Source organism: Corvus kubaryi, unplaced genomic scaffold (assembly GCF_017639235.1).
Source record: "Corvus kubaryi isolate FWS band 111438036 unplaced genomic scaffold, C.kubaryi_AGA036_p1.0 split3-37304, whole genome shotgun sequence".
Classification (NCBI taxonomy): Eukaryota; Metazoa; Chordata; class Aves; order Passeriformes; family Corvidae; genus Corvus; species Corvus kubaryi.
Genome location: NW_024582087.1, coordinates 893,597 through 905,369, shown reverse-complemented (window position 1 = coordinate 905,369; position 11,773 = coordinate 893,597). Strand labels below are relative to the sequence as shown.

The following is an 11,773-nucleotide window of genomic DNA, read 5'->3' as shown; positions in this document are numbered from 1 at the left end:
GGGAGGGTTGGGGGCAGGGAGGGTTTTGGGGCAGGGAGGGTTTTGGGGCAGGGAGGGTTTTGGGGCAGGGAGGGTTTGGGGCAGGGAGGGTTTTGGGGCAGGGAGGGTTTGGGGCAGGGAGGGTTTTGGGGCAGGCTCTGCTGCAGCTCCAAACCTGAGCAAGGGCCCTGCCTGGTCCCTGCCCCATCATTGCAGCCTCTCCCTGCTCCAAGCTCGGCCAAATCCCCGAAGTGACCGAGGGGACATTCCCCCCCAGTGGCAGCAGATGTGCAGGGGCTGCTCCTGCCCTGCCAGGTGCAGGCAGCTGCTCGAACAGCAGCTGGGAAAGGCTGGGGAGCACCTGAAGTGCTGCTAAAAAGGGCCTGAGGCAGCTCTTGCTCCCTGCTGGTGCTTCCCTTGGGATGCTGTCCCCATCCTGGGCGCTGTCCTGCTCCTCCTGGGCTCTGCTGCCCGTCCTGCTCCTGCTCTCAGCTCTGCCAGGAGGTGTTGAACATCTCTGCTTCAAGCTGAGCAAATCCTTTGGCTTTGTCACAGTGGGGGGGAAAAAAAAAAAAAAAAAAAGAGAGAAGCCAGCAAAGACTTCCAGAAAAGGATTTGGTGACTTTTTGGAGTGGTCAGTGGCCGCCCTTGCCTCCGGACAGCCGGGGAGGGCCCAGCTCTGCAGCCACGTGAGCAGATCCCAGTTTTTGTATTTAAAGCTCCAAACCCCAGAGTCAGCTCCTCCCCCGGATCCAGAGATAAAAAAAAAAAAAAAAAAAAAAAAAAAAAAAAAAAAAAAAAAAAAAAGTGATGTTTCTCTGCTTGCTGTGTGGATTTTTGAACTCGTGTTATTCATATTTCCAACCACAAAAATCCCGAAACCTCATGTTTTAATGGAAAGGGAGACTTGTAACCTGATAACACCACCCTGGGGGCTGTGTGAAACTCCAGGGCTTGTGAGAACAGGCCCCTGCCAGAGCTTAAAGCACATCCAGAGCAGAGCCAGCACTAAAATGTGACCTCTGCCTGCACAGGCTCAGCGTGAAACATTTATTTTCTATTTTAACTCTCTGGCACCTCTCACACTGCCCCAGCCCTGCCCCTTCTCCATGGGAAGTGTGCTGTGAAGAGAAATCCCTGCTGGAATCCCCCCCTGGGTGCTGGTTACACCTCACCGAGGTTCAGGGATGTCCCAGGCACAGAACAACCTCGGCACACACGGCAAACAACAATCTGGGCTGCAGGGCAAGGAGATTATGGGGATTAAACACGGTGCAGAGAGATGTTTACAATTATTATTAGCTCCGAAATCTGCCCAACCAGAGCAGCACAGGCACTGCCCATCTGTTGTTCTACAACAGCCTCGCTGCCTTTGTTCCTGTCTGCACCTTAAATTTGATATTCTGGCACAGCCTGGATGTGAAAGCGACACCAGCAACAGCAAAATCTGCCCCTGGTGCTGCAGGGCTGGAGGGGTGGGAGGGAACAGCTTGGGGGGGGAAAGGGCCCTGCAGGGAAAAAAAGCAGCTTGGAGAGAGAGAAATCCCCTCATAAATGCAGGGGTGCAACGGGGAGAGGGCAGAGCAGCACTGCTGGGACCAAAGGCAGCCCCGAGGGTTTTCCGCAGGGGAAAACTGAAAACTGGCTGTGATTGAGAACGCCTCGAACCGAGCTGAGCGTGGGGTGCACGGGGAGCTCACGGCTCTCACACGGGTCAGGGTAACCCCCTTGGCATCCTGGCAAATTCCCTCAGCCACATCTGCTCCAGCCTGGCAGGGAAGCGTTGCCCAGGGCTGCCACGGCAGCAAAGGATGGCAGAGGAGAGGATGGGGAATGTGCCAGCAGCTTCCTTGAGGGGATGGGAAGAGGATGGAGCCTTTTTCAAAGGAAATACACAAAAATCAAGAGATGGGGTTTGCAGGCTCTTTCCAGATAAACTCCTCACCTCAGCACTGGGATTATTTCCAAGGGGAAATTTTACCTCTGCCAGGGGAGGATGCTGGGCCCAGGGCAGCCCCAGAGGCTCGGATGGGTGGGGAGGGGGAGGAGCAGGGCTTAAACCCTTCCTGAGACACAAATTCATGGCTGGTTTTCAGCTCAATATTCAGCTCTTTCAAAGCACATTTGACACATTGAAGCACGAGCAGCCCCAAATCCCAGGATGTCCCTGCAAAAATCCTCCAGCCTTTGGGATGGACAGGATTGCAGCTGGGAATGATGGGGGCCTGGCAGTGCCTGGATGAATATTTTGGATTTGCTTGGGGTTGTTTTCAAGCAGAGCATTTCAAAGAGTTGTCTCCAAACGCTTTGTTTTGGTTCGCTGCTGGTGAATAATTCAAAAGGTTTAAAAAGCTGCAATAGCCCTAAAAAAGCCCCTCCTGAAAGGGCTGCTGTGGTTTTCTCTCTCCCTGAGTGACCCTCGAGGGCTCTGGGGGGCTGGTGTGATGTTTGGGGGTGGCAGTGCAGCCACAGGGACACATTTGGGTGCTGGGGCACCTCTGGGGGACCTGATTTCACTCTGCCACCACGTGAACCTGAGCCACATCAGGCAGCCCTGAACCCCTCTACACCCCGGTGGGCTGAGGAAGCAGCACCCGGTGCTGGGAGCCCATCCCAGGGCGGGCAGGGGTACTGGGAACCCATCCCAGGGCGGGCAGGGGCACTGGGAACCCATCCCAGGGTGGGCAGGGACACTGGGAGCCCATCCCAGGGTGGGCAGGGGCACTGGGAGCCCATCCCAGGATGGGCAGGGGCACTGGGAACCCATCCCAGGGCGGGCAGGGGCACTGGGAACCTATCCCAGGGCGGGCAGGGGCACTGGGAGCCCATCCCAGGGTGGGCAGGGGCACTGGGAACCCATCCCAGGGCGGGCAGGGGCACTGGGAACCTATCCCAGGGCGGGCAGGGGCACTGGGAGCCCATCCCAGGGTGGGCAGGGGCACTGGGAACCTATCCCAGGGCGGGCAGGGGCACTGGGAGCCCATCCCAGGGTGGGCAGGGACACTGGGAGCCCATCCCAGGGCGGGCAGGGGCACTGGGACCGCAGGGCTTTTCCTTGGGCAGAGGAACACCCGGAGCCGAATGGGAATCCCAGCACCCAGAGGTGCAGCAGGGGATGGGAAGGAAACCCCCAGGCAGGAGGAGAAGCCCTCAGGGAGGTCTGGGTTTGATCCTGGGCACAGAGAAGGCGTCGCTGGTGGGATCTGTTTGCCGGGAATGCCTCTCCTGCACCATCCCATGTCCCCTCTGCCTCTGCAGCGCCGATCCTCTCGTCTTTGGGGAGCTCAGGGTGCTGCATCACGGCCCCAGGCCCGGCAGTTTTAGGGATCAGGCTGTCAGCACATGGATAAAGGATCCTGGAAAGAGGATCTCAGTTCCCACTGAATTAAACCCCAGAGTCTCCATGGGAGCAAGTGACCTTTCCCACTGGGAATACAGACAAGAGCAGGGAATCACCCAGGGCTTGAGGAAGGAGCATTTACTGAGGCTGCAAGGGGCAGCCTGATGCTGCAGAGGACGTTTATTTTCTCAGCCCAAGCTGAAAACTCACAGCAGCTTCCCACAGCTCACGGAATGAAGTGCTTGCAGCGGGCTCGGGAACATTCATCTCTCCAGACTGAGAGGAAACATCCAGCAAAGGTCAGCCACAACTCTTCCCAAACAGCACAGGAAACCTTGTCCTGACACAAGCCCCCAGCCCCTCTCCACCAACTGACTGCCCAGGGTCCCATCTGGATGCTGAATTGCTTGGGAATTGCTCTGCCCAAAACTCTCTTGCCATCAGTGTGCTCCAGCAAAACCTTTCCGTCTCGGTGAGATGGCTTTTCCCATTGGAAACCTCTTTAGTTTTAATATTTCCTTGTCTGCTGGTGCTCCCCAGGTTCATGCCCTGCCCCAGGATTGTTCTGGCTGTGACCAGCGTGTGACAAGGTTTGAATAAGTCATGATTTGTGCAGTGCTTTGGTACCCTGCGATAGAAGATGCCCCGTGCATTCCTGCACTGGGATTTCTCCCCCCATTTCTTCAGGGTGCATTAAATGTGTGGGTGCTCCAGTTATTTCCTCTAACAGCTGATATTTTACCCTGCTGTATTTTTATCTTTGCTGCATTATATAACGAGATGTGCCGGTGTCAGTCTGGGAGCTCCAGCGCTGTCAGTGAAACTAATCCAGTTTAACACGAGGCTGAGATGAGGCCTGAATTCCTGGTGATAAAAAGCAGAATTAACCCAAATAAGTGACTAAACTCCTGCTCCCTCTGTTCTAACCCTGGGAGAACGAATTCCAGCCAACACCAGCTAACTTCCCCCCTCAGCTGCATCCCTGGTGTGTGCCAGGAGAGTTTGTACCCCGTGCTTCAACTCCCTGAAAGCTTTGGAGCCAAGGAATCCACGGGAGGAGCTGCAGGAGGAGCAACCCTCCCTTAATGCTGAGCAGCCTTTTTGGTGAGTAAGTTCACCACAAAACACAACATTTCCTGGGGAGCTCAGCTGGGCATGGCTGAGCTGCTCACTTGGCAAAGCGTGAAGAGCACCAAGTGTGAGAGGTGGGGAGGCTCCTGGGGCAAAATGGGACGTGCAGGGTCAACAGGAGGGGACAGAGACCCTTCTGAGGAGCGTTCCCCCTCTCTGAGGTGTGCTTCACCCTCGGGAGAGGAGACTTTCTCTGAGAATGAGCTCCGAGCAGGCCTTTAACTCCCAGGGGAAAATGAGCCCAATCCCTGCGCGGGGCCGCGGATTTTTGAGCCAAAACCTCCTGCCCTTGATGCCAGCCCTGTTCTGTGGGGTCAGGGGGGCTGTACTGGGCTGGGGAGGGCACAGCCCCTCCTGCCCCACGTGCTGGTGACCCCTGAGTGAGACAGGGGCTGATCCCAAATGCCCAAAGGTGCCGCCGTGCCCAGCTGGACACAGGGCCCTTGCCCAACTGCCCTCCCTGGGGCTCTGCTCCATCCCTGGGGCTCCAGCTGCCACCTGCCACGTCCTGGGGCAGCTCTGTCCCCTGGAGGATGCCCCAGAGCAGACATGACCCTGGAGAGGGATGGGAAGGGACCATCCCAGCCCATCCCGAGGCTGCTCTCGCTCAGGGATGAGGGGGAGCTGAAGGGAAGCCCAGGATCTCTGCTGCCGGGATCCCTGCCCAGCATCCAGGGCACCCTCAGCTCCTGTGGCTCGGCATTCCAGCAGTGCTGGTGTGGATTTTCCATCCCTGGTCCCTCCCGTGGCCACAAGGGCGTTTTTCTCTGCGAGGAAGGGGCTGCGGCTCCATGTCAGGGTGTGCCAGGCACCTCCTGCCTCCAGCAGCAGCACAGCTGGCACTGAGGGTGTTTTTCCCATTTACAGTTTGCTCCTCGGGTGTCAGATTTTTGGAGGCTGGTGCTGGCCACAGGGAGCAGCTGGGCTGGGGCATTTCCTCTGCAGGACAGGCCTCAGAGCAAATGCTGTGCAGATCTCCAAAAGAGAATGAGATTTACTGATGGTACCCCGAAGTCTGCGGGGCTGGGCTAATTAATAGATGGAATTTGGTAAGAGACATTAAATCTTCTGCTTTCAGGTTTAAGCCAGAGTCTAATTGCTGGGGATTAGGAGATGATCTGAGCCATGCTCTGTGGTGTCTGAGCACCCCTGGAAGGAGGAAGCTGTGCAGGTGGTGCTGGGATGGAGCAGCCCTGGCCATCCCATCCCTGCAGCTTTCCCAAACTGCTCCTGTTTCCCCGGTCAGCTCAGCCCTGGCCCCTCTCTGACGAGGCTGGCAGGCTTTGATTGTAATTAAGCTGCTGCTGCTCCTTGCCCTGGGCCTGTTTTCCATCAGCAGGGGCAGCTCAGCTCAGCCTGGTGGTGTTGGGCATGGGAGAGAAACACGGGTGTGGTACAGGAGAGTCTGCAAGAAAGAGAAAATCCAGGCTGTGGGGCTTGGGGGAGCAGGGGATAATTAGTAATGGTAATTAGGGTGTTAATTTGACATCCCCCATCTCTGCCTGATGGGGGGGAGCATCAGGGGGGGCTTTGCCTGTGGGATTTGGGCACAGCTCTGGAGCAGGGTGAGGATCCTGACCCGCTGGAACAGGGATAAGGGATGGAGTATCCCAGAGAGGGGACTCTTGTTCTGGCCTGGCTGCAGCTCCAGGTTCTTGAGGATGCTCAAACCCTTCCTGCTGTGTGGGAAACACAGGATGGAAAGGCGGCCCCAGGCTGTGGCTCCCAGCACCCACTTGGCTGCTGCTAAAATGAGCGTTTGGTGTCAAAGCTCCTTCCCAGCTCCAGCCTGGTGCTTCCAGGCCATCCCAGGGCATTCCTGGGCATCCCAGCAGCATTCCTGGGCATCCTGGCAGGGAAGGACCCCGGTGATGCTGGAGCTGGTCCCACCTGCAGCCTGGGGTGTGACACTGCAGCCCCTGGCACACTCAGATCCTTATTTGTGCAGTACTCGATGCCATCATATTTGTAATGCCCTTTCTCCATAGATCCCGAAGCATGTTAATTGACTCATTAACAAATTGTTAATGACTGTGGTAATTGGAGTCCTAAGCACTCCTATAAATTAGATTTACTGACAGTGAGGGGCTGGGGTGGTTTCATTGAGGCTCGGTGGGGTGAGCTGAGGTGATTCCTGAGCTGGGGGAGCAGTTCAGCCTCTCCTGGGATGCTGCAGGGCCCTGGGAGGAGCCGGGGGAATTTGGGGATCCTGGGGACAGGGAAGTCCCCCTCGCCAAGCTCTCGCTTCATCAGGGCCAGCAAATGTCACTGAGAGCACGTTTGGAGCTGCTGCCGTTATTTTCTCCTTAATGAAATATCAGAGGAAGGGAAAACAGCGGAAAATGTCAGCAATTGGTCTTTTTATCACCCAGGAATTAGACGGGGCCCTCTCAGCCGATTTTTGAGGAGGGAACCGTGGCTGGGTTTGGCCGTGGAAGGAGCTCAGATTCCCATCAGGGATCCCCTTTTAAGCACCCCCAGAGATGGTGATTTGCCACAACTGCACTCGGCTGAGAACACGAGGAGAGAGCAAAGCCTGGGGAGGGGGGATGTCCCCGGCTGGGGCAGCCTGGCTTTGCTGACTTCATTAATTAAAGCGGGGAGCAAACGAGCACCCACCCTCCTGCCGCGGGACCTGGAGCCAGGGCTGCACGTTCGTTTTAAAGATCGCTCGGAAAAAAATCAGGGACAGCCCCCACGGGCTGGGAAAACACATCAGCAGTGCGAAACATTGCAGAAGTTTCCCTGAAAAGCAGAAGTTTCCCTGAAAAGCTGCATTTATTTCATTGCAAGCGCCGCCGTGGGGAGGAACTGGCCGGGATTTCTTGGTGTTTCCTGGATAGAAGAGGGGATGCTGGAGGTGAGGAGGTGCTGCACAACTGGAGCCGCAAACTCCTGCGTTTTGGTGAGGCTGCCAGAGCTGGAAATAACCTTGGGAGGAGAGCCCATGCGGAGAGGGGACAATAAAGGGGACACGGATGGGTGGCAGGAGGGTCAGCCCCGTGCTGCTCACCCAGGGAGAGAGAGCGAGGAGCTTTCCCCCAAAAATCGCTGCTCAGCAGGCTCAGCGCCCATGAAATAAAAATAAATAAATAAATTTGCCTCTGCTTCCCCGGTCCTCAGGACCCGCCTGTCCCGGGATTTCTCCTCCCGGAGGAAAGCCTGGAATCCCCACCCAGGGAAATGGGCGTGGAGCAGCAGTTTCGAGCTGAGCTGCCTTCCTGGGGGAGGCGGCAATTGCAGTTTTTTCCCTCAGCAGGGATATTTTACACTCCGATGGTGACTTCCAAGGGGCCACGTCCGAGACCTTGGATGGATTCAGTGGGAAAACTCCGCTGGATGAGGCAGCAGTGCCCCGGCGCTCTCAGGCTCTGTAATAAAACGCCAGGGGAACAGGGGGACACCCCAAAAGGAGCTGCAGAGGTCAGCCAGAGGATGGTGGCAGCAGGAATTGTGAGGCTCTGTGCCCTTTGGGATGGTGGCCCGGTGGAATTGCCGTGGGCCTGAACTTCCCAGGTACTGGAAGTGGAACCCCCGGTGCTGTGAGGGCTGCTGGGGGGAAGCTGAGCTCATCCAGGATTTACTCAAACATTTGAGCTCGGCTTAAACCCCTGCAGCTTCCAGGTCTGAGAGGGAGCTTCCCGTCAGCAGAGATGCAGCAGGATCTGTGGAAGTGCTGAAATGTGTTCCCGACACAGCGATTTTTTGGGATTTTTGGTGTTTGCATGCTCTGAGCTCTGGGAAGTTTCTCCTTTCCAGTGTTGGTCACTGTCCCCAGCTCACCCTCACCTGCTCATATTCAAACCAGGCACTAAATGGGGACAGACCAGCAGCTCCATCCCAGTTTAGACTGGGATTTCTGGATTCTCCCAGGGAGAGGAACTAGGTGTGACTCCCGTCCCTCACTCAGCTCCCAGCTACAAACTGAGAGGGGAATGGCAAAATCGAACTAAAAGGGGGATTTTCAATTACACAAATGTTTCTGTGAATAATAGGCTTTGGGAGGCATTACTCTCCAAATCCCAAATACGGGGTTTAACCTCCTCATTATTATTCCTTTAATTTCGGAAAGCCTGGGAGGGCCTTAATCTTCCATTCAATCCCGTCCGGGCCGAGCTCAGAGCGGTTGGTGACACGCAGGGGTGACGTGCTCAGGCCAAACTTCATCAAACAGGGTATCCAAACATCCCACCGCGTTTTCCCCTTCCAGGCTGGGGGGCACCAAACCCTTCATGGGGCAAACACAACTTTTTTGGGGGTCACCTGAGCATGGGGCGAGTGGGGGGAGGGGGAGCCCTTGCCCTGAATTTGAGTGGGGAATGTGGCGACCCCCTTGGGAAAGGGGGGATCCGTATGGGGCTGGGGGTGTCTCTAGTGGCGAGAAGCAGCCCCCGATTTTGGGGGTACTCACAGCCCCCGGGTGTGGCCGGGTCTCGGTGTCCCCGCGGAGTTTTGGGGTCCCCGGGCGGGGGGGTGGGCGTGGCACAGGGCGTGGCGCGTTGACGTCAGCGCCTCATTTGCATGGCCCCGCCCCCGGACGCGGTCAGCGCTGGCGCCGCAGGAAAGTTTGCGGCGGGGCCGGGCCGGGATGGACGCGCTCAAGTCCGCGGGTCGGGCCCTGCTGAGGAGCCCCAGCGTCCACAAACCCTCGTGGGCCGGCGGGCGGCACAAGAGTGAGAGCCGGAGCCCCTTTTCCCCTCCCCGCACCCCCCTGTCCCGCACCCCGCGCTCCTTTCTCCGCTCCCCGGGCCCCGCGCACACTTCCCCCCCCCTCTTTGCACCTTCTTTTCCCTCTGCTCTACGCCGTCCGCTCTCTCCTCTTCCTCCCACCGCCCTGCACTCCCTTTTTGCTTTACTTTGGGTCTCTCTCGCAGCTCTTCTTTCACTTTTAGCCCCACTTTTTGCCGCACGTTTTGCGCCACCGCGTTGCGCACCCCTTCCCTTGCACCCCTTTCCCCGGGCAGCAGCGGGGCTGGGTGGGTGGCTGGAGCGGTGTCCCCGTGTCCCTGTCCCCGTGTCCCTGTCCCCCAGCCTGAGCCCGGCGGGTACTTTGTGACCTCGTGCCGCTGCTGGCTTGGTCACACGATCGATAGCCCCGTGGCGAGCGGCCACCCGGCCCCTGCCAGGCGCCCTCCCGGGCCAGGGGGGGCCACCCCGAACCCCCCGAGGCGGCATCGAACTTGTGGCTGCCGCTGATCCGATGAGATCGACCCGGCGTGCTACACCTGGGATTAGGGATAAGCAGCAGCGGGGCACGGACGGGGCTGGCTTGGGGACAGCCGGGGGGGCTGTGTGACAGCTCTGGGGGCTGCCCCGCGTGGCCTTGCCCGGCAGGGATGTCCCTCGAGGCGCTGTGACCTTGCAAACCCCGCCCCGTGCCCTTTGCGGGGTGTTCGGGGGTGCTGGTGGTGAGGGCAGCGTGTGCCCTTCCTCTCCGAACGCACCTCGGTGGCTGCTTTCACACCGCTTCCTTTCCGTCCCGGCGCTGCAGGTGGCATCGGGTGGTGCTCGGGGGGTCCCCGGGCTCAGGGATTTGGGACCAGTGCCCATCCTTGGCACGCAAACCCCAGCCAGGGCTGGGGGGACAGGCGGCACCCCCGGCACCCTCCGTTTCCAGCTGGGACACCAGGGTAGCAGAGCACCCCGCCTGTCCTGGGCTGTTTCCTGCCCTCTCCAGGTGTGTTGGGTGAGAACCCCGCCTTCCTGGGGACCCCTCCCTCCCCTCTCCAGCTGGAGCCGTGTCCCAGGGCTCAGCCTGGCAGTGGGGGCAGGGTTTTTATGGTTTATCTCTCATCCTGCCTCCGCAGGGAGCCTGAGTCACCCGGGGTTGCTCCGGGGGCATGCCCAGGTCCGCAGCATCCCCGCAGCCCTGCAGGTGTGCAGGGAGCTCTGGAGTTTGGCCCCACGGCCTGCTGGAGGCCTCAGGGCTGTGTTTTGTCTCTGGGAGCCCCATCCCTCCCAGATGTGGTTTCCCCTCCTTCCCCAGGGCTGTGGTTTCTTGCCCTCCTGCAGCACAAGCTGCACATCCTGGGGTGCCAGCCCCGTGTCTGGGAGTTGGCTCCGGCAGTGGAATTTCAGGCTTAGGAACTCCCACCTGACTTCCACCTTGGCCCCACACGTGTCCCTGTATTTAGAACCCTCATTCCAACGCTCCCAGCACTTCAGGGCAGAGGCCAGTGGTGGTTTGCAGGGGGAGAACAGAGACCTCTGCTCGTGAGGGGCTCCTCAGGGCTGTAGGTGACTGATTTGCCAGGTCACAGCTCCTCGCCTGCCCGGGCTTAGCAGCAAATCCCATCTTACCCTCCTTGTGTAGGTGATGCTTTGTAGGGTCAGTGGGGTTCTGCCGTGGGCCTAGGTGCTCCCAGTTAAACTGGTGGCTCCTAAAGGGTTGCTGCTGTTCGTTGTGGCTCGTGCAAAACGTTTTGGGATTTGTTTTCGCTGCCTTGGAGGGCTGCAGGGAGGCTCCCACGGGAACACCTCGTGGCTGAAGTGCTGCTGCCTCCTCTCACAGCCCCATCTCCTCCTCCAAGCTCCCAGCACGGGGATCCAGGCAGCAGCTGAACCCTCAGGGATGTTCCTCTGTGTGTGTGTGTGAGCCCAAGAGCCTCCCTTGTGTCTGCAGAGCTGCCCGAGAACTGGACGGACACGCGGGAGACGCTGCTGGAGGGGATGCTCTTCAGCCTCAAGTACATGGGCATGACCCTGGTGGAGCAGCCCAAGGGAGAGGAGCTCTCTGCAGCCGCTGTCAAAAGGATCGTGGCCACCGTGAGTGTCCCTGAGTGGCCCTGCTCTTCTGGGGAGTCTCACTGGGAACAGTTTCAGAGCTGCAGCTGGGACTGGGGGGGCTCAGGATTGCAGCTCCAGAGGGCTTGGGGTTGCAGCTCCAGCCCCTGCAGAGGTGTAGGTGGAACTGCAGACAGTTCCAGGCACTGGGAAGCCCTCGGGATCAGCCCAGGCTCTGGCATGGGACACTCTGGGGAAAGCTGGTGCGTGGCTGAGCTCTGGCTCCCCGTGATAAGCCCGGGTGACCCTGGGTGTGTGAGGAGGCACTGACCTGCTGCAGTCAGCCTGCCCCGGGGCTGGGTCCCCTCAGCAAGGCAGGGACAGCGTTTGGAGCGTGGCCAGCACCGTTCTGGGCTTGCCTTCCCAGGATTTGGAGGGTTAAGGTGGGAAGGGAGTGGGACAGCTTGCTCCAGTTCCCAACCAGTACAGCCACTGTCCCACTGTAACCTCAGAGGGACGGATTTCCAGCCATCCGCCTGGTTCCCAGCCCATTTCCAGCCCATTTCCAGCCATCCCCCTGGTTCCCAGCCCTCCTCCTGC

At 58.7% G+C, this 11,773-nt stretch overlaps 1 protein-coding gene and 1 long non-coding RNA gene across 3 annotated transcripts in view; both read left to right on the top strand.

The window, feature by feature from the left end:
* Positions 1 to 4,943: 4,943 nt before the first annotated feature.
* Positions 4,944 to 7,547, top strand: LOC121658585. Its single transcript, XR_006014008.1, has 2 exons — positions 4,944 to 5,499; positions 7,244 to 7,547. It is a non-coding gene; the product is annotated as an uncharacterized LOC121658585 (long non-coding RNA).
* Positions 7,548 to 8,983: 1,436 nt separating this feature from the next.
* Positions 8,984 to 11,773, top strand: part of LDLRAP1 (low density lipoprotein receptor adaptor protein 1) — a 14,552-nt gene continuing 11,762 nt past the window's right edge. For both annotated transcript variants that reach the window (XM_042015661.1, XM_042015660.1), the window contains exons 1-2: positions 8,984 to 9,123; positions 11,073 to 11,215. In XM_042015661.1, coding sequence (XP_041871595.1) covers positions 9,039 to 9,123; positions 11,073 to 11,215 — 228 coding nt within the window. In that variant the 5' untranslated portion in view covers positions 8,984 to 9,038. The remainder of the gene's footprint in view (positions 9,124 to 11,072; positions 11,216 to 11,773) is intronic.